At 38.2% G+C, this 22,631-nt stretch overlaps 1 protein-coding gene across 6 annotated transcripts in view; it reads right to left on the reverse strand.

The window, feature by feature from the left end:
• Nucleotides 1-20,369, reverse strand: part of SLC35D4 (solute carrier family 35 member D4) — a 70,349-nt gene extending 49,980 nt beyond the window's left edge. For 2 of the 6 annotated variants that reach the window (XM_085220889.1, XM_085220888.1), the window contains exons 1-10: nucleotides 20,204-20,369; nucleotides 19,766-19,812; nucleotides 16,948-17,025; nucleotides 12,574-12,670; nucleotides 9,280-9,357; nucleotides 7,854-7,879; nucleotides 6,397-6,448; nucleotides 5,157-5,205; nucleotides 3,707-3,752; nucleotides 2,744-2,779 (exon numbers count right to left, since the gene is read on the reverse strand). In XM_085220889.1, coding sequence (XP_085077015.1) covers nucleotides 2,744-2,779; nucleotides 3,707-3,752; nucleotides 5,157-5,205; nucleotides 6,397-6,448; nucleotides 7,854-7,879; nucleotides 9,280-9,357; nucleotides 12,574-12,670; nucleotides 16,948-17,025; nucleotides 19,766-19,812; nucleotides 20,204-20,275 — 581 coding nt within the window. In that variant the 5' untranslated portion in view covers nucleotides 20,276-20,369. The remainder of the gene's footprint in view (nucleotides 1-2,743; nucleotides 2,780-3,706; nucleotides 3,753-5,156; nucleotides 5,206-6,396; nucleotides 6,449-7,853; nucleotides 7,880-9,279; nucleotides 9,358-12,573; nucleotides 12,671-16,947; nucleotides 17,026-19,765; nucleotides 19,813-20,203) is intronic. The other 4 variants (XM_085220886.1, XM_085220887.1, XM_010708861.2 and 1 more) reach the window with 4 other exon arrangements.
• Between the last annotated feature and the right edge of the window lie 2,262 nt (nucleotides 20,370-22,631).

A 22,631-nucleotide genomic window follows, 5' to 3' on the forward strand; every position in this document is an offset into this window, starting at 1 on the left:
ACATGTACAAGGATGGCCAAAAGACACTCACAATAAATAGGCCCAACTCCACAGTCTCCTGATAAGGACGCAAAAGGAAGCAAAGGCCTATTGCTTTTGACTCAATAAGAAAGACAACCGGAGACTGGAAGTAAAACTGTATCAACAGTGATGAGAATTATGACTAAGCTGTGTTTCTTCACACAGTGTTGCTTTTTGCATTACCACTTTTCAAACAAAATAAAACAGTGAGATTGGAAAATGCTCAAAGAGAAACTTCCTTCTGGAACCAAGAGGGATTGATAACTATACCAGACATCCCAGGCCTCAGCCCAAAGAAAACACAAGGAAGAAAACAAAACCTTCCCTGTGAAGTGTGGCAGTTAAGGTCAAAGGGTTAGATGACATTAAAGATGTGCTGCAACTCTGCCCTAAACAGAATATCAATAAAAAAGGCACGATTATGTTATAAAATCAGATTAGGGATCCAGCGAGTTCCAGAAGGACAGCCTGGATATGGGGCTGTAGCAGGAACAAAATCCTCACACGGAGTTTCTCTGCTCCCCTCTTCTTACCCTGTACAAGGAACTTAACCACTCGAGGCTTCCTCCCCAGCTAAAACAGTCTTTGAGAAGCCTTACTTAGAGGAATCAGCTTGCTAACTCACAAAACTTAATGTAGGACACCATCTACCAGAGATAAGCACATTTACAGTAATTTTGACCAAGAATTGCCTATCAGAAGTTTGTGCTCATGCAGGTTTCAGAATGTCTTCTATTCAGTGTGATTTAAAAATATTTTGGCCTGTTTTCTACAGAAATTAAGTTTTTGCAATAATTCTCTGTCAGCCACTCCATACTGCTCTCAAACACAATGACCAGCTTCATCCAAATGTGGGGAGTGGCAGACCTGTCAAAGATATCTACATGCTGACAGGTCTCGTGAAGGGACAAATCCTGCCAGTGCTTTTGGTGTTTAAGAACACATTTCTGCTCTAAAGGAGATGCTAAATCTCTCAATTTGCACAACACCTCTGAAAGGAGTATAGTAACTCTAAGTTCTTAAACACACAGTTCCTTAGTAAGAAGCTTCTCCTTTCTGAAAACCTCCATAGCAAGATTCATCCTTTCCATATGATGTAGTGCTCCTGCTCTCTGCTGGACACAACTTCACAGATTTCAAAGGATCCCATTAGCTAACATGGCAGGGAACATGGCATGGACTTTTCAATCACAACTGCAAAATTAAGACCTAGGCCAAAATCTGAATTTAAAGGTTGAGGCCCAGATGCAATTTTCAACTAGAATAACCACTGAGAGGCAGAGTCAGACAGCTGATAAACAACAACAACAAAAAAAAATAAACTGATTTCACTGCTTGTTTAATGATTCTTATTTCAACATCAGGCTTACATTTGTACCTCATTCAAGACTTCACAGATTACCTCCACACACAGCAGCATATCTGCAAGCTCCATGACTACCACACTCCAGAACAATTGCAATAAATACAACCACGTCCTCTGAGTAAAACTGATTTTCTTTGCACTTTGCACTAAATAGAAAACAACAACTCACTTAAAACAAGAGCCTGCTTCAAGCAAATTGATGTTCAGGTATTGTTAACGCTTGGGATCCTGGTGAACAGACACTGCAACTATACAAACCCCACACCAGTGGCCTGCATTACTTACTCATAGAAGCAGAAGATCTGATTGGACTATGATAGAAAGAGGTATATACTGTTACCATACTGATGACATTCATAAGGTAAATGGAAACTGATGTTAAATAATTGTCACTAACCAGTGTTCCTGATGTATTCTTATCAGGGATCTTTAGTGTGGTCAGACTAAAGCACACAATCAACTGATAAGAACAACTTCAACTTCCTATGCTTATGCCTAACTTCTGCTCTGTGTTCCACTTTGACCTAAGTCAATTTATGTCTTTCAGTCCTTTTAACCATCCTCCTCCCACACAACTCCATACTTATGATTTCATAATCCACAGCACTCTCATACAACTTTATTTACCATTCCAAGAGGTCAATATATACAAGCAGATGTGATTATGGATGGACATGGATCTAGTAAAGGTTCTATGTGCCTTAATTTAAATAAAACCTCACAAAAATCTAGTGGAAGCCATGCACACCAGGTACTCTGGTTTGCATAGTTCTTTGGAGAAATGACTGGATTTTTCTAATCTTTTTAAAAAATATTTTGTTTTTGAGAAAAATACAGGGGACTCTGGTTGGTGACTCAGGCTCTTTCACTAACTGCAAAATAATAAGCCAGTTGTATATCTCCAAATCAGAAAAACAACCAAATGTCTGAATTACTCAGTTCTGCTACAGCACTCTCAATAGTCACTTATTGCTCATGTTCTTTGCACGTGGTTCTTTTATAATCACTGCCTCCCCCTCTGGCAATTTGGTACAAGTTTGATTTTCTGTGGTGAAGATTTTGCCAGGGAGTTACTCTGTAAATGTTATTTCTGGAAAAGAGAGATCACTTGTGCACATGGTGATTAAAAATTCATAATTAACACCTCGTTACCTCTCCAGGTGTACATTGGCATGTTCACCTACAGCCATAGCCAAAATCATGCAGCTGTTAAGCCATATTTTTTCAGTGAATGTCTTGCTAAATAAATATATTTAAGTAGTGGTAGTTCTGAGTTTCCTAAAGTAGTCATGTTTGAAGATGAAAATATATGCTAAACAAACCGGCCATAGTGTATCAAAGGCTTATTCATTTTACCTGAATACATAGTTGATGTACTGTTGGTCCAAGTCACTGGGAGAGAAGAGGAAAAAATAAGGTATTCTTTCAGTAATGCTGTTCACTGATATAAATAGATCACTATATCACGTAGTAGCACAATATTACGACATATCTACATAATGTTATAATTATGTAGCACACATATTATTACCTATATTTTATAAACATTCATATTACAACATTATCTTAATAGTTTATCAGCATATTAATTTACACAGTATTTGCACAAATTCTGTTGCTATTCTGTTACATTGAAAGTAAAGATATGGTGAGCTGGCTAAAATTTAAACAAAGATGGAAAATGATTTTGAAATAAAGGAGCCTCTCTGGACCCTATATACACGTTACGTACATATACATAACACACAGTGGCAACAAATCCGTTCCTATACAGACAACTGCAGACACCAGGCATATGCTATATGAACACTGCACCTACTTTCAAAACAACTTCTATAAGGCTGATGTAAGACTGCATATAGGATTGGTGCAACGTTTCAAGGTTTTTGAGTTACACAGACACTGACACCCTGTGGCATCCTATCAGCTGTTAAACACTTTTGAGACTGTGTCACAAATGGAGATACTGACATATTCAAACCATGCAGCTTTAACTAACACAAACTAACATTTCCTCTTAATGTCAGTGCCAGTAACTATGGGATCTTTTTCCAGGACTGAGTCATCATCCTTTGATAATACACTGTTTAAAACTAATTCAGTGTTTGTGTTAGCAGTATAAATATCAATAACCACATGGTATTGCTGGGATTATCAACAGTATGGCTCTTCTTGTAACAAAAATCGTTAATGATTAACCAAGAGTGATCCAGTTCACACAGATAAAGCAGAGATCTCTACAGTTTAGCTGACTGCTACATACATCAGTCCTCTTTGATAGCAATCCTTTCTATTTAAAAGAATGTGAAAACACATTACCTTAAAGAATTAGGCTTCCATAACCTGTGAAATACTTTGTAAGCCCCTGTAATTGCAATGACATAGAATTACCATAACGTGTAATCATTATGACAAACAGCTTATTTGGTCATGGTACTGATAGACCCCTCTGAATCACACTTAGCAATGTGGCACAAAAAATGCCTAAATCATGAGTAAAATCAACCTATCACTTCAACTTAACAGTTTCCAGGGTGTTATCATCTCAAAATACTGTCATGCCATGTGTGTTTCTGCTAGTCCAGCTCACGATAACTAAAAAACGTGGGAGAGAAATACACGTGCGTGTGCAAATACATAAAGTGCTATAGAATGGGTTCTTCAACCCACCTATTTTTCTGGGTAACTTCTATGATATGTTCATCTATGTAGACCCTACAGTTGTCTGTTCCAAGTCATCTCTGCTGTTTGCGGGATCTCTAGGCTCTTTGCATTCTTTACCAATTCATTTTTCAGTTAGCAATGTTTTACAAGGGAGAAGTCTCAGCTCAGCTCATCCAAAGTTACAGCAAACAAGTATTTCAAGTGATAAACCCCTGGATTTTTTTTTATCTAAACAAGTAGGTTTTTATAACATTTCCTATAGAAAAAAATACTTCCTCTTTATATATTAACAACACTTTAGCACATGATGTCTAGATCTCCTTAAACAGAAATTATAGACACATAACCTGTGACCTGCAAATTTTACAGCATGAAAGACAAAATAAAGAAATCATCCCTAATTTGCAGACAAGACTTAACATACAAATGAATCACTCAGTCTACAGGGGATCTAAGAACCAAATACAAATCCCTTACTATCCGGCTTAATGTTCCAAAATATACAAATCTCCTACTTATATACTGCTACTCAGCTTTTCTTCAGATTTTTTTTGCATCTGACTGTTTTCAGTTTTTCAGGGAAGAATTACATTTACCTAACAAAAGAAAAATATAAAAACCCTACAGATCATGCAACACATTGTTAATTAACTTCTTTATTTAAGAATGCATATGACTGCATCAAAACCTCCAACATTTCAACACCCTTCTGGAAACATTCCATAATATTTTAGAATACTTTTTTTGTCAACTTTTAAATAAAATCTGTGTGTACAAAAAAAAGTTTCAGTTCTTCATGTTTCTTCTCCCCTCAGAGAGGAAAAGGGTCTCTCATTGGGCAACCATTAAAAATTCCAGAAAACTGTAGTATTGGTTAAAATGCATATGTATTTTCTTCACTTGTCTACTCTGTCTGATTTGTTGTTGTTTTCAACCTGAAGGCTACGAGAGGAAAACATTTTCTTATCTTTAATATCCTTTTTATTTTAAAATGTTTCTTACATCAAAAACCCTAAATATATATATATATAAAAAAATCATAATGAAGTTGACTTGCTTCTCCAACAAATTCACTCTTCATAGTCCTCCAAAGAAGATGACTTACCAACACAGATCAAGTGAATTAGAGCCCACAGATAACCGTTTGGATCAAACTGCAATAAAAAGGTAAATAAAGGTATCATAGAATTATTGAGATTGGAAAAGACTTCTAAGATCATCTAGTCCAATCATCAGCTTGTCACCACTATGTCCACTTAACCACGTTCATATATACATAAGCATTGCTATTTCCCTGCAGTTAGCTTCGTAAAGCAAGTACAGTGGGAGCTCTAGCACAAATGAAAAGAAGACTAAAGAAGGCTAGAGACATTTCTATTCTTAGAGATATGGCACATGCCTGGTAGCTGTACTCTGTTATCCAGGTTCTCAGCCCTGGTAAAAACAACTCTGTTTCTTTGGGATACAGACATCATTCTCGATGACCTGAGACTACGGACACCAGCCTGTATATTCTTGTCTCATAGCCATTTTTCACTTTGCAGAAAATTAACTTTTGATCTCCGAATAAAGATGGATAGTCAGTCACAGAGGGACAAGTGGATCAGAGGAACCACTAAGTTTGGTGCTTCCTTGCCCTCTTCCCCCTAGCAGCCCCTGCAGCAGCCAAGCAGTCTGTTTCCCCAAGGTTTTCACTAACTGCAGTGCATCCAAAAGAATGCTTCCAGCAAGGTAGGCTCTCTTCATAGTCAATTGAGAAAAACGAATGTCTGCTTTCACAACTATATACAAGAAGTTCCTACCCTGCACCATGGTCCACGATGAACACGCAGGTGAAACACTTCTGTCTACTCTTGACTGGAAACATCGAGACAAGACCCAGATTTTTCTCACTTATCTTCAGTTACTAACTGAAATCTAAATCAAGAAAGTAGCCTTCTTAAACCTCCAAAAGAGAAAGACAGGCATGTCCAAGGAATATATCCTTGATGGACTGAGCTACTCTAGAACTACAGATAACTTCTTCCTTCCTCACAAAGCTAATTCAGGAAACCACTCAACGTACTTGCAACAAATTCAAACCTAAATGATTCATTCAGCCCTTTATGAAGATACACCGTGGTATCCCCAGCCCCCGGCTTCACCTAAAAGCTCCGTATCTGTACTGGTCAGAGGTTTTACCAGGATGCAAACACATGAAAAACAGCAAGATTGTAACAAGGTAATAGGACACATTTAAAAATCTTTTGCAGGAATCCTGCCATAGATTACAAGTAAAAGCTAGGCACTTATTTGCTAAGAAATACAAAGGCCAAACTAGAGCCACCTTACAAAACAGAGCTCACCTGCGTGTCACATAAAGGAAGGCACACTGCTGCTACCAGGAGGAACAGCACACTGTGGGTAAGAGAAAAAAAAAAAGCAAGAATTGTACTCCTGGTGAAATATGGACAATTCTACTCAATTTTATAATTATACTTTTCTTTTTTTGCTTCATTTTTATTTCATGTATTTATAAAGTACTTTCTGCCAATGAAATTACATTTTATATCTGGCATTCTTCATAATTAATACAGACCTAAGTTGAACAAGAAGAAAATCAGCACAAACGAACTTAGCAGTGATGAAAAAAAAAAAAGAAATTGGTAGGGAGTACCGTTCTTCACTCGCCATTTGGCTTCCTTAGGTTACTTTAGAAAACCAAAACCAACTCATTTGTGGCTACAAAGAACTACCAAAAAGTTCCATCACTGGGGTAAACTGTTTATTACAACAATTTTAGCAGTTGTGACTCCATTAAAAGTTGCGCTGTTAACTACAGAACAAAGAATAAAGTGGAAGCATGGTAGAAATGGCTTAAAGATAGCACAGGTCCCTCCATAGTCCACAGAACTGGACTAAAAATCTTAAACTGCAGCTGACTGGTATTTCTACAGGCTACATGGAATATGTAGATGTAGAATTTCTATGGACTGCCAGTATTAATAACAGCAAATATTTGCTTTTATTGCTCATTTTCCTGCTCTCCAGGGACACAGAAGGAAAAGATAGAATAAAGAAGATAAAAAACAACAACAACAAAAAATCCAACTGGTATCCTTGAAAATAATGCAGTAGTGAAAACAAGGCCATGGTAAGCTAGATAATGGAAACAACAGGGAGGAAGTTGGAAGTCAGGGCCTCCAAACACACTGAAAAATAAACCAATGTTGTTCAATCTAAGTACAGCTAAAAGATTAAGAAGTATATTATCTTCAAGGGAATGAGTGGGAAGAACAAAACTTTCAGTATGCAGATGGATGACTTCTGTTTGTCACGATCTCCTTTTGGTAGCCTAAACAACCAGAGCCAACCAAGATTGGTAAGGCTGTGTAACTTAATACAAATGATGCAGAATGACGTCAGATGTCACCCACTTTCCTCCTTAGGAAAGACATTTTTAGCTATTTTCAATCCATTATCTTTCTCTTACTGCTTAATATTATCCACTGAAATATCAAACTTGAGTTCCATCTCCTTTTCAAAAACATTCTTGCAAGCACTGTTTTGTTATTCACAAAGGCCAGCCTTCTGGCTATTTTTATAAGGAGAAAAAAAAGTATCTATTTAAGCAATAGTATAAAAGAAAAAAGAAAATGCATTTTAAAAATACTTAATTACTTGTATGTTGCAATTTATGCTTACAGCCCACAGGAATCTGTCTTACATTCTTCATTGTTTTGGTGCGCTACTATTTGAAGCAAATACAGAAACCGGAGCCGAAACAAGATGAAACTGAATCTGAATGGTTTTTAAAACTTACCTACAGACTTTCAGATGAGAGATCTGCTGTAAAAAAGGACACATGATTAATTGTATTGTTTTTTTAAATGGTGAAAGAGTGCTTTTTCCTTTCAAAAAAGTAAAAGGAATCACAGATGATCTTACTGCATCAAGTACAAGAAAAAGACAATGAACAACACTGAATAGCCCATTATGTTTAAGTACTGCTTAGCAGTACTTAATTGAATTTGGGGAAAGAAACAAACAAACAAAAAGAACAGTGACTAAAGATTAATCTACTACAACTTTTTTTTATATTTTCAGGTTATTTACCACCAAGCAAACCTAAAACCAGACATGAACGTTACACCTGGTTCTTACACTCATCCTAAGTATACTAGAACTGTGTACCGTAGATATTCAAATATTGATTATAATTAATTAATTAGGTACTTCCCCAACCAAATCAGTCTTGGTCTAAATTCATCGAAGTTTCCTAATCTTTTGGTCCAAAATCATTCCCCGGAAGATTTCTAGCAAGACCTCTGTTTGCATTATCCTTCCCCATTGTGCTTTAATTTCCAAAGAGAGGAAACATAAGCATGTGAGCTAGAATGAAAAAATAAAAACACTTTGTCAGGGACAGCATCACAGAGATATGCCATGGCACACACTGCTACATCCCTTAGTCTTAACCTTAGGGAAGTCTTCAGTTCGTTACAAGTAGCAAACACTGGCATTTATTTGCATTCTAGATACACTGTAGAGGTAATGAACCGAAGATCTCTTCTACTACAAGCCATGAACCATTTCAGAGGTGATTTTGTGATTTCCCAGCTGTACCTCATACAGCACCTCTCTGGTCAGACAATTAGAAAAGCATTTCATAGCCTAAAAAGAAAGATCTCCAGTGTAGCTGAAGAGAAACAAACTGAGATCTTACTAAAGTAAGCAGGAATTCTTCTCACTTTAGCAGGTCTTGGGACCAAACAAAGATTCCCAAACAAAGCCTAAAATGCATTATTTTTCCAAATTTCATGTGGAGATGTGATTCATCTATTGATACATACAATATATTGAATACTAGATATATTAAACTAGTTAGACCTAAGGACTTAGTTTTCCTTCCCCTCTGCTTGAAAGATGAAATTCTTACGTACAGCATGAGAGAGAGATTAATTCTCAAAAGGAAAAGACAAACTGGACTAAGCCAGTCTTAAAAGTGGAAATTAAACCATCAATATGCACTTGCAGTCTTTCATCCACTGAAAGAGAAAAGAAAACATCAATATAGATACTTGTCAAGAACAAATCTCTCTCTGGGACTCATTAGTGACTTGCTATCACAATGAGATTAAAAAAGCACATAGCACTAATGCCTGCATAAAAATAAATTAGATGTCTTGTTATAGGGCTGTTACATCACAGGAGGTGTCTTGAACATACTAATTAATAGGTGAAATTACCTCTTTCTGCACAAACTTCTGGAAGCCACAGGTTATGACTTCTGCTGCATTGTGTATAGTGAGGAACACTGGAATTGGCTGCCATTGGGAGAGAACAAAAATGCCTGGAATTACTCAGAACAGTCACAGACATAGGAAGGGTGTTCCTGTAAGGGCTAACTGTCCCAGGTTTTTGCATTATTTTGCTTGTTTTTATAATTGTGGACCCAAATCACATCTCCTAAAGGAATTTAGACTTGTTCTAAGAGCACAATCACGATTACAAGGCACACATATCTTTAAGTACCACTTTCGAGTGCCCTGTGCAGATGTTCATACAGAGCTACCATTGTGAGAATTGCCACAGGCTTCTGCCTCTGGTTTTGCCTCTTTGTTCGCATACCTACAATCTCCACAGTAAACTGTTCTCATTATTTTCCCATCTCCGTCTGCTGGTACTAACACTGTGTTACTCCTAGCAACAGAATGACGGGTAAGATGATTTTAGGCAATTGTTTTCAGTTACTGCTAGGAAGATCTGCCAGAAATTTAGGTAGAAACGTAATAATAGCTCACACAAAAGTGATGTTGAAATTATACCCAGTGAGGCATCTGGATGCAATCCCAATATGAAATCATTAAGAAACAAATCCCAGTGATAACAACAACGAATAAAACGCCCATCACTCCAGGCAAAACCAACTCAAATTAGTGGTTCACAATAAATCCTCCAAATCAGATCCTTGGTCTCTCAGACAGTCACAACAGAAGCAATTATCTACTCCGACTAAGATAATCTAAAGGCTAAGGCAATTTCAGGAAGCAGTGTTTCCCTGCTTATGGATAGTATTTAAATCACATGGGTAGAAAATGAGTTAAGTTCATACTGACGTGCCTCCCTTGTAAGTATCAGGTAGCAAATACCTCTTTGACTTGACTTTGTAATCAGAAATCTCTATTTTCTGGATTTTTCTTTTCTTGCCCGCAAAGCAGGATAAGCATCACTAATTAAAAACTTTAAGCCATAATAACAACGAGGGTGGATCCATAAATACAACAGTTTCACCAAGATAACTTTTAACACCTCTAAATTAGCAGTGAATGAAAACCACACAAACACAACCGGCGTGAAGTTGTCAGCTCCTGCTTTATCAGTTCTGGAATCCAATTCTCAACCTTGTTGCTAGACAACTAAACACAATAAAACAGAAGTATCTAACATAAGCATCCTGAGCCTGAAATAATAAAGAATACACGAAATAACCATAAACAAGGTAAGACAACAGCAAAACTTACATTCTTTCTTTCATGAAGCCAATTTGACAGATTTTCTTTCCTTCTTTCTCCCCCCGCCCGCGCTTTTGGCTCTTTCAAATATGTTTTAGAGCCAACAACGGCTCCAGTTTGCCCAGCCCTGCTAACCTTCTCCATATGTCTATTGTCTTTGATGTGACTATTTTTTAAATTTGTGAGTGAGCTTAATACTCACAAAAAGAAAGGTTTACTGTTTGGACAGACAGGATGAATAGACTCTGTACAAAACTCCCCCTCACAGTTTTGCATACTTTGGCTAATGCATCCCAGTTCAGAGCTAGGCACCACTGCTCCAATCTCAGCCCTCAACTCTTGTGCAGGAGAGTCTTCCTGTATCTTTTGGAGAGGTACAGATGGAAACTAAGATCCTGCCTCTATACAGAACTGTTTTAAAGCAGGCATCCATGGTTTTGATCAGAAAAGTTCATGTGATTTCAACTTTAGAAACAAACTCAATTAATGCAAGTAAATTTGTGAAGCGAGCCATTTCAGGTACAAGAATTTTCCTTCTCTCCACATCACAGAATTGTTGTAGGCAAATTTACTTAAAATAAAGTTTGTATGCAGGTTTGAATTTGGGCCAGCAATGCATACTAGCTATGGTCTAAGACTACTTGTCCTTCTGCTGTTCCTTCTAAAATGGCGACAGAACTAGGCCCATCCACAAACAACAAAAAAACATGCAGAAATGGTGATGCTCCTCAAGAATACTTTGGGATCCAAACAAAAAACTTTTCACAGGCCCTATGACATGCCATTACATCTTACTCTTGAATGATCACAGAGTAGGCAAGGCAGGGAGTCGAGATAATTTACAGAACTCAGAAAGAAGAAATAGCAACAGAGGATGTGATTCATACCTTCTCCACCTCACAGGTGATGAGGCAGAAAAAATGCTGCTGCCAAGGGTTTATTGTTATTTCCAAACAGCTCTTTCCTTAAAGATCTTACACCAGGGAAGCCCCGTGGATTTGCTTTCACAAGGAACCAAGAGGAAGTGAATGCAATCACCATGATATAGAGCTAACCTGGAGGCGTATGGCTTCCAAGCATGCATCTATGCTTCCCAAAGATCACTGGAGTCTAAGATGAGGCCCATCACTTTGTTTGAGTAGACAGAGACCAAGTGTCCTTTTCTGCCCTGTCACTCCACTAGGATGTTCAAAGGATCATTGCAAGAAGAGTCTTATCTAAAAATTCCCTTTTGATCCTTCTTGGAGTTTAGAAATCAGTAGAAGTAAGCTGGCTCTGGAATTTAAGGTGAACTGACAGAAAACAGAACAGAACTAGAGCATGAGCTACTGCAGACAGTAACAGTCGTAAAACAATTAAAAAAAATCATGTAGCTGATTTATTTTAAAATATTTGTATTTTCATTTATTTATATTATGTATATTATTTACTTTTACTTTTTGAGAAACACAGGCTTACTTAAATAAAAGACATTCAACTCTAATGAAGGCAGATTTGATATCTCCCGATTAAACATTTATAGGTCATTGTAGTTCAAATGGATAACAAACCTGATGAATCAAACCACTGTCATACTCTCTTCCCAACTTTCAATTTATTTTTTCAAATCCTGTAAAACACCAAAGCCTCTCACAGTAATGGTTTTCATCCTTTTCTTGGAAAGGTTTCCCCCAGAAATGTGTCCTATTAACCCTTTTGCAAAGCTAGAGCCAATAACTTTGTTAACTTCTTCCCTACCTGCACAATTCAGAACAGTGGATCTGTCTGCAAAACTCTTAGTACTGTGGAGCAATGCGGAGTTCTTCAGACTGTCAGAGAGCTCAAGGAAAGCTGAAGGCACTTTGTGCTTTTTGTTACTGCCCTACACTTTGCAAAACTGGACTACTGCTCTAACAATGTTAATAGATTACGAATTATTTGAAGCCCTCCCCCTCTTTTTTCCACCCAACCCAAGAACAGAATTAATTCCTTGTATGAAGAGAACATTCTTTGCTCATAAAATAGAGGCAATACAGAACTGATGTCTACCTGTGTGTTTCTTACCAGTCTAGACAGTGCCCTGGAGCCAGCATAAATAATGCCTACAAAAATTACCGACGCAGGAAGCCAGGACAGGATTTCAGACCTGTGAAAACAATTCAAATCTCATCACTTCTCTACATTCTGTTAACATGCAGTTAGCAGCAGTTGCTTGCAAGAAATAGAATATATGTATGTGTACATATATTCAAAAGTGTGCATATTAAATTCACTGTCTGATTGCTCAATATTCCTCTCATTTACTAAAGAAGTCTCTTGAGACAGAAATAAACTACTTCATCTAATCCCAGGTGGACAACATTACTGCTTTTCTTTTCTTTCTGTCTCTTTTTCACTCTCTCTTGCTCTTATCCCTCAATAATTGTGTATTTCATAGCACTTACTCCTACTATATTTAAGAGAGAGAAATTTTATTTCAATAATTTGCTTGATGCTCTGTAGAAGGAAGAAAAACTTTCAAATGAAGGCATAAAATGGTGCACTCGCACAGAGAGCACACATTTTCACCATGTACAAATACACTTGCCCACCCACACATTCATTTCTTCATTTCTCAGCCAGATTTACAAAGAGATTTCTGCTGAAGATCGGATTGTCTCTGTGGGAGCCTGTCTCTGGAGATTTCCTAATGACACCCCTTTGACTAAGCCAAACTCCTGGAGGCATTTTGACAATTAATGGAGGAATTAAATCACTGCAGATTGATGTTGCTTTGTTTTGTTTTGTTTTTATTTAATCTTGGTTATGGCAGTCGAGTCAGGCTTCAGTTTTGAGAAGGGGCACTGGAACTTGCACTTTTCCGATTTTGGTACTTAAGAGAACAAAAGGTTCAGGTAGGTGGTAAACTTCAGAGAGAATAACCTAAGATTTTGAGTGACAGATATTCAAAGGACTAACTTGGAGGCTTCCCAGGACTGAGGAAGACACTGCTGCCTTCATTCACTCTTCCTAAGTCTTGAACTAAAGTCAAGAGAGTGTTAGCAAGTAATACTCATTTTTAAGATGAAGCCAAAGTATTTGCAGTTCATTAACTGGGATTATGCTTCTAACTAGCATGTAAGTATCAAAATGCAATCACAGGCACCGCTATATTACAATACTTCATGAAGTACAAAAAAAATGGACAAATAAAGGTGAAAACAGAACAGTCTAAATAAGATCAAACATACCCAAGGATTTTTGTTATCTTTAACACAAGGAAAAAAGAACAAACAACTAAACATCATGTTCCCTTTCTTTATATCATTTTCTAAGGTATTTGCTAAAAAACCAACAGAGTAACAAATGAACGGTCTTTAGATCCTTTTGCTGATATAAAAATTTGCTCTTTAAAGATCAGGACCTAAAATTGTCATGCCTCATTGCCACTGAGTTCACATCAGATACCAACCACAAAAAAAACCCCATCCCAACTGGACTTGCAGTAAATTGAAGAAAAAAGGAAAGGAAGAAGAAAAGGGAGAGCTGGGAAGAAGAAAGGAAAACAAGATGAAAACTGAATTTCCATTTAGTGCATAAAAATATCGCTCTTTCATGTTCCCCACCACTAAATTCTAGGCATCCCAAATATGTCTCCATTTCCAATCCAGTGCTGTGAAGTGCAATGGAAAAGGACTTAAGATGCTTTTCCCATGATGTGACAGGAGAATTTTATGCTGCCAAGTGGGAATTTCAGGACTGAAAAAGAATGCATGGATGTTTGATGTAATGTGTCAGCACCAACAATCTGTCTTGTATGCAAACCAAATAGCAGCTCCTTATGTTGGCAACACAGCAATGTACGTGCAAAACAAGCAAGTTTAGTGACGTAAAAAAACTAGGGAATTTATGTAGTAGGGCTAGATTTAAAACCCATTTAAGTCAGTGGGTAGCCTTCCTAAAACTAGACTTTGAAGTTTTGGTTTATGCCAAGTTTCTGAGCTGGGAAAAATTCAACAATAGAATAAATGCCAACCAGAACATGGGACTTAGGTGCCTACACGGGTCAGGCAGAAGGTGGGCAGCAGATCATGGCACTGGAGGCATCATGTGAATGCCACACACATTCTTATGTGCTCCACTGAGTCCTGTTTTGGACACAAATTTTGCAGACAGTTGCTATTCACATTGCAGAAGCAACAGTGATGGTGAGAATCTCTTGCAGTTGGCAGTACTGAACAGAAACAGATAAAAAGCAAGATATTAATCAAACAAAGAGTAATTACTGTAAATAATATGTTTAATAGGACCAAGGACTTGTTTTTATTTGATATTTATTGTGAAGCTAGTATTCCTGATTTTGTCATAACCTTCAGGCAAAGGGTGGTCATCTCCAAGTAGTAAAATAATTCTTCTGAAATACTTTGGTGCATCTTGAACCAGTTCAGAAAGCTCATGAGATCTGTCTGCAGAACAGAAATACTCTGGGCTTTGTGGAAGCACACAGATGGGTAACGTTACTACTTGCAGCATGAGAAGACTGGGGACTGGAAATAGTATTCTTAAATATTCTACATGTACACCAAAAAGATAGACGTAGAGACCAAGATGCTAGAAGAGGGGAGAAAAAAAGCCTTCTCAGTCCAGTAGTAAAACACCTTCAAAGGGTGAAGGAGTTTGAGAGGAGATGACGGAGAGAAGCTTTGAAATACTACGGGGTTTTTTGTTCGGTTGGTATTTTTGGTTTTTTTTTAGACAGAGATCTATACAGAAAGTCAAGTTCAAAAAAGCATGCACTTAATCCTTCTGAAGAAAGGCAGATTTAAATTCATGCTTAAGTACTAGTCTGAATTATAGTCAAGCAATTAATTCTGGCCATATCGTTTTGTCCACAGCTAATATTCTAGAAAATCACTACAGAACTTTCCAAAGATGTATTTTAACCAGTTTCCCTAGAGTATGCTGACATCTAGTGGCCTGAAGTGGCCTCTCAATCTACAAAACAAGCTAATTTTATGCCACAGTTTTCTCATATAAAAACGTCCTCTTCAACAGTGGAAAGTGGTTCTTGTGCAGTATTAACTTAGATGTCTTTCAAGCTATGGAAAAATTAAAATATCTTTTCCAAGCTGGGAAAATTATTCAGCTTCTTTTACTGTCACAACTTAAAGCAAAAGTATTTTCTCAACTAGTGATGAAAAGCTGAATTAAAAAGGACATTAGTGATAGCTGCATTCCTTTGCACTTTAAGCTGTACTACAAAGACAAAATATGCATAAACAGCATACATTTGGTGACATATATCAGTAACTGTTGCTTAAGCAAAGTTTGGAGCCTAATCCTGCCTCTGCCAAAATCAACGAGAGCTTTGAACTCCATATCCCCATTCTTAGCTACACTATAGATAAAAGATAGGAAGTTAAAGCCTGTTTCCATTTACAGCTTTGTTTAGGTTTCAGCGGGAATGTGGACACCTGCATGTACAAAAAAAAAGAACTTAGCCTGGTTCTCCTCACACATGGATGCAGAGATTTCACTCTCAATAAGGAACTTCAGTTTTGCAAATCTACTGCTTACATTCCAAACTGAAAATCCATCACCTGTCACATGATAATACAAATCACTGAAAAAAATTACATTAAAAGGAAATTCTGACAGTCAACCAGTCTGATAGTCCAGTTTCAGAGTTAAGACACATTGTTCAGGTCACTCAGAAAAGTTTGAGTATCTCCAGTGATGGCAACTCAGCAATTGCTATGGGCATACATCTTATAATTCATGCTATTTTGTGAAACGTAAAGGAGATGTCACATTTCATACCACAGAATGGATCTCTCTGAGCAGAGTATGATATTCTGTATAACTCTTCTAAATGGTAGTAGCACTCAGTTCAAGCAGATCATCTTGATCCACTGATGAGCATCTGAATTTGGAGTTTGATCACTGCACCAGTCCCGTGCACTGCACTGGTTTCTCTTGCTGCGTGCTTATGCATATAGAGATACACATAAGGGCAAATGACTCCCATTTACAAACACCAAATCTTACAGGGAAGGTGTCAAATCACATTTGCTGACTCCACTGCACTGAGATTTAAGGGAAAGGGGTGTCAGCGAATGCATTACTGAGGTTTCTCTCTTGGTATTTTTCAGATGATCCAGGGAAGAGATGCAAAAAATGATATTGGATGTATTATCTTTGTAGCCTTCTCTAGTGATTACACTTCTTTATCTTGCCAAGGTGAAATTGAATCCACTCTATATTAGTAATCTGTGGAAGTGAGTGACTGAACATTGATTAGACTGAAACACAAGATAGCTCCAACACTAGTGAGGCAGAACACATACATACAGATACACATATCTCACATTTCAGCAAGTTAGTGACTTGCTAAACAAGCAAACTACAATAAGTATGTAGCAGATACTGAAAACCTCGCTGTACCTTGAACACAAGCTTATCTCCACCCAGCCCAACTTCCAGGAGACATGAAGCAGAAGTCCACCAACTAATGTTTGCCACCTGAAATAGAAATAGAACATGATCCCTAAATCATTTAAAAAAAAAAAAAAAGCATGTGGAGCATGACCTTAAAATCTCTAGAATTTCTCAAAGCACACATAGGACTGTAGTCATCTACTGCTCTTCCAGGCTACCAGGGATGGCACTACTCTTCATATCTTTTGTTTTCTGGGCTGTCTATTTATCACCCAGGTTTTCTATTACTCTGATGTTTCCCACCTCATATTTCAAGCATTTTATAAAGAACCACCTACTGCAATTTCTTTAGTCATCTTATTGAATCCCCATTTTATTGTTTAGTAAATATTTAAAATTTATTTATATAAAATATTTAGTAATCATAGTGATGTTAAAGCCATGACAACCTAAAGATGCAAGTGAGGCAAGGATTGTGACAAGAAATAAACATCTGTACATATATGAACTGTTATTGCTAGAGCAAATAAATATGATTTCAGGACTCACAAACTGATCTCAGCTCAATGAACTAATAAGTCCCAAGGATGAAGTGTACAGTGCTGGTAATTTCAAACATTAGCTTTATGACTCCTGTTGTTATTCATGCTGGGCCTAGATTACGCACTGCCTATAACTCAAATGGCATGTAGCATGCAGTAATTGAAGTGCCATTAACAATCAAATCATCACATTGCATGAGCCTCTGCTTCAGAGCCTCTAGAGGAAAAAAAAAAAATACAGTAAGATAATTTAGCATATAAACCAGAATACTGTGGTTTTCTCATTCAAATGCTATAAAGCAATTACATGTATACTGAACTGACTTATCAATCTAATCACTTATCCTGTCACAATGGCATTCCTTAGTTTACTGTGGAAGTAGTGTGTGAGGCCTTAGCAATCCTTCCAGATAATTTAAAATCAGTAGTGATGCACAGTGATTTTTTAAGCTTCATAATAAATGACCAGTTTCCTTCTTTTTCGGGCTAATGGTTTTTAGGGAGATGCTTCTCAGGTAAAAGTACCCAAACATCTCATACAGCTCTGGCAGAGATCCTATGCTACAGTGTTAAATCACATTAAATATATATCAGGTATTAAAATGTGTTTGTTTATTATTCCCAGTCATTGCAATGAATTTAAGCAATTATTTAATCTCTCCCTCTCTCATTCATACATAAATGCTAAATGCAGCATGGCATACAGCTGGACATAGTCAGAAAAGAGTGAGCTCACTGTTCATAAGGGTTTGATGAACATCCAACACTACTATCACAGCTCACTTCACCTTTATTGCGCTGGAGGCATAAGAGAGGTTGGTGCCAGACATCCCTCATCTGCTGAAGGCTTGATCATGCTCTATTCCAAACCAGTGATTAATTCTCATCAACTTTAAGTGAAAAAAAATTAATACAATTTCAGGTTTTAATGACAGAGCTTGAAGTTATTAAGAGTTCCAAATCCTTAGCACTATGTGATAAAGACTTAGGTTATACAGGGAACAAGAATAACATCAATGAATGGTGTGAACTGGGCATTATTCTTTGTTTCTTTGCTCAGCTGCCTTAACTCTAGATGAAAGTGTATCTGAGTCACTTAATTTTCAAAGAAATAGTCACCTTTAAAAAACAAAATTACTAAGATGCTGAGATGTCTTTCCAAATAACGGAAAAAAAGGAAGTAAATGTGGTAACACATATCCTGTGCAGCCATTGAGCAAATGCTTTTTTTACTGTTGACTTACTTTATATACATTACTCAAAATCCTTTTCCTGTGTGCTACAAGACTTGACCAAGAGACTGTTTGCACACTAGCGATAGAACTGAAGGAAGCACTTGTTGCATATTTAATAGAGCTGAGAAGAAACTGGAGATTCCCAGAGGAGTTATTCCTAGAAGTAATTACAGCCCTGGAGTTGCAAGTCAGGCAAAACACAACCCATGCAAAGCAGTAAAAAAGGAATGAAAGATATCAAGTGTCCACAGATTTAAACATTATCTCAAAAGAGCAAATGAAAGAAGACTGGAATATAATAGTCCAGAATTTCACAGAATCACAGAATGGCCAGGGTTGGAAGGGACCTCAACGGTCATGAATCTCCAACCCCCCTGCCACAGGCAGGGCCACCAACCTCCATATCTAACACTAGACCAGGCTGCCCAGGGCCTCATCCAGTCTGGCCTTGAACACCTCCGGGGACGGGGCATCCACAACCTCTCTGGGCAGCCTGTCCCAGCACCTCACCACTCCCTCTGTAAAGAACTTAAACACCTCACAAATTATTAACACTGACAAACGTATATTTGGCAAAGCATTAAATTTCTCATCAAGATATGATAGGAACTTACAACACACAGCTACAACAAATAAGCAGCACTGTATCGGTGTGTGTCTGAAGATGGGTTAAAGGCCAGCTTTCATTAGCATACTGGAAAAGAATACAGCCAATCCGCATGTTACACAACAGTGCCATTCCCAATTTAGACAAGCTGTGCTATAATTGCCACTTTTCTACATTGAAGCATAAAATTTGCAGAGAACTGGGAACTGATGGAGTCTATATATCTTAGTTAAATCGCCACTGTGATACTTAAAAATTGACCAAGACAAATGAAGCCTGCTTTACTAAGGCTTCACTAAGTATGTTCTCTTGACAGCAAAAGCCAGTAATGAAATGAAGTACCAAAGTTAGCTCCAGCATGGAACAGCAAGACGTTTACTGACTGAATTTATTGACTAAAGTCATTTTTCAAACAACTGTATTCTTAAAATGGTACTTACCCTTGAAAAAGGGTAGGGTAGGTAAATTTCAGGACAGACAGGACATACTGAAAAACAAATACCAAATTAATGGACATCAAACACACACAGAGCTATAACATTAACAGGCAATCACCAGAGCAACAAAATACAAGAAGCTCCTACCAAAATAAAGAAAAATAAACAGACAAGATACAGTCAACGTTTTCTGTAAGTTCTCTTCCCATGCTAGAAGCGCTGGATGCTGCCCCAGTCCCTGCGGCAGGCAGCAAACGGTAAATTACACTGTATTGTCTACGCCGTACAATGCGAACTATTTCAAACTAAGTTAAAGTAGTTCACTTCTGGGCACGCTGTGGCCATCTCTGTTGCGACCGACTGCGAACACCGCGGTCGTCACTTGACAGCCGCGCCTCCCGGGCATCGCCGCGCAGAGCCCACCTTATTGGTGGCGCTCACCTTATTGGTGAAGCAGGACGCCAGGTAGAATAGGCAGAAGGCGAGGCCGCCCGCCGGCCGCTTCAGGTACATTGGTCACCGCCGCCCGCCGGGCCCCGCATCGCCCGCGGCGGCCATCGCGGCGCGGCGGCAGCTCCAATGGCACCTCCTCCTTAAAGGGGCGATGCTGTCCGGTGGGGCCCACCGGCCTCTGCGCCCTCAACCGCCCCAATGCTCTGTTACACTCAGCAGCCCGCCTGTCTTTTTTTTTTTGCACCCCCCCCCCTTTTTTTTTTTTCCTTTTAGAGCCTTTTTTCATTGCGTACCTTACCAGATGTAAACCACTTCCTTTGCGTTTAATGTGAGCTGTAATATTTGAGCATGATGTATGTTTAACAAGCATTAGTGAATGCTTAATGCTAAAATATAATCAGCAAATGCTCAGAATTCAACCGGAGCTACTCCTGCATGCTCTCTGCTTTCAGCCTATCAATGAATTTAACAAAGAGTCATTTCAGGAACTGCAGCCTTTATTGCTTAACTCACACTGTTTGGACAGAACTTACTGCAGTGAGCCTCCCTGGGAAAAGGAAAGATACATATATATATATAAATAAATAGAGCAAATCGAAACCAAGAGTAAGCAACGTATTTGACAGCTGTGCTTATGTACACCAGTGATATGCAAACCCTAAATATGGCAGGGAGATAACAGCAGTGACAGATGTGTCCAACCCAGTTACCGTCACTGGGCACCATTTTATTGTAAGCCTCATTCTTGCCAGGCCAGGTCTAAGCAAGGCCCTATCTGTGCTGTTCTCATCTTGACTTTGCTCAGCAGGCAAAGTGCAGGGTTCTCCCTGTATGTGCACACCCTATTTTAGGTGCATAGAATAAAGCCGCACAAATAAGGGACTGGTGAGTGTGTCCTAAACTGGGAAGAGGGGAAACTAACTGTTAGAGCAGAGGGCAAATCTAAGCCATAAGATGAACTCGTTTAACCTGCTCTGAGGCTAAAGCCTCAAAAGACAAAGTCTGCAGGTGGGTTGGAAGCTGCACCGAAAACAAACTCAAGCACTTTGGTTCATGAGATGCAATCTTGTGTGGTTTGTAAGGAGATGGCCCAAAACCAACATCTGATTCCTAGTGCTGACAGGTTTGATCCATTCTGGGCCATGTGGTTGACAGTGTCAGTGTCATGGCATTTCCACTTTGCAGGCATTATCTCTGAACATCAGGAAGCAGGCATAAGCATACTTTGCATTGTGCCACAAATTCATCCTGTAAGGCTTTCAGAAAGAATAAGGAAATTTTACTGGCGTCACCAACAGTAAACACATGTACTTGTGATTTTTTTAATTTAGAGGAGTATAGTTTCATAGAAAATATTACACTGATCTCTCTCATCATGATACTTGTGGTATACCTTATTAGAAGTGTGAGACTAGGGCAAACATGATATATTTTCCTACAGCAAAATGCAGAGGCAGGTTTGAATTGTTGTAAATCCCTTAAAGTGCAGATTAAAGAATGAAGATCATACAATCACAGAATCATTAAAGTTGGAAAAGGTCTCCAAGATCATTCAATCCAACTGTATACCTGTCACCACTGTTGCCCACTAACCCACACCTCTCAGTACCACATCTACACTTTTCTTGAGCACTTCCAGGGATAGTGACTCTACCACTAATTGCTAAACAACTTCAGAAATATTTTGAGTAAAATTAAGGGAAGTTTCTGCTCTAGACAGATTTGAAACTATTACTGTTGTTGTTGTTGTTGTTATTATTATTATTATTATTTTAGGAGATGTGAGTGTGTGGCAAATGATTTTGTTTACATGTGATTTTTGCAGAACATCTCAGTATAATTCAGTTCAAGGGTTGATCCCTTCACTGAAGGGGTCATGGGCTCAAGGCCTCAGTCAAGTAATGTTTATCTGAAGAGGACTTGCTTTGAATTCTAAATTAGATTGCAGACATAAGGAATGTGAAACTTTTTTCTGAAAATTAAAAATGAAATAATGAGATGAATATTAAGTAATGTGGGGTTTTTTGAACCCAAACCTAACATTTTCTTACTTGGTGCTTGTACAGATATGCCAGAGTGCTAGATTTTCTCAGCAATAGGACATTGCTTTGACATTCTGCTTGCTTATTTAACAGACAAGTCCAGCCAAAGAAGAAGCTTGGATGGGGCATGGCAGCAGTCTTTTAACCACAAAAGGCTCTGTAGAGGGGAAGAAAGAATTTCCTTCTGTCAGGGCCAGGGGTAGAGAGGACAAGAACCACATTGCTATTGTATCACTAGACCAAGCTTTCCTTGTGCATTCCTGGTGTACGTCTGTATGGTGTGTAGGAAGGAGCTACTGGTCTAGTTTAGGAGCTGTGGGCCTAGAAGGGAGTCATTGTCTGCGTTGGGATTTACTGGTCTGGCACAGGAGTCA

This window comes from Meleagris gallopavo, chromosome 3 (assembly GCF_905368555.1).
Source record: "Meleagris gallopavo chromosome 3, MGAL_WU_HG_1.1, whole genome shotgun sequence".
Taxonomy (NCBI): Eukaryota; Metazoa; Chordata; class Aves; order Galliformes; family Phasianidae; genus Meleagris; species Meleagris gallopavo.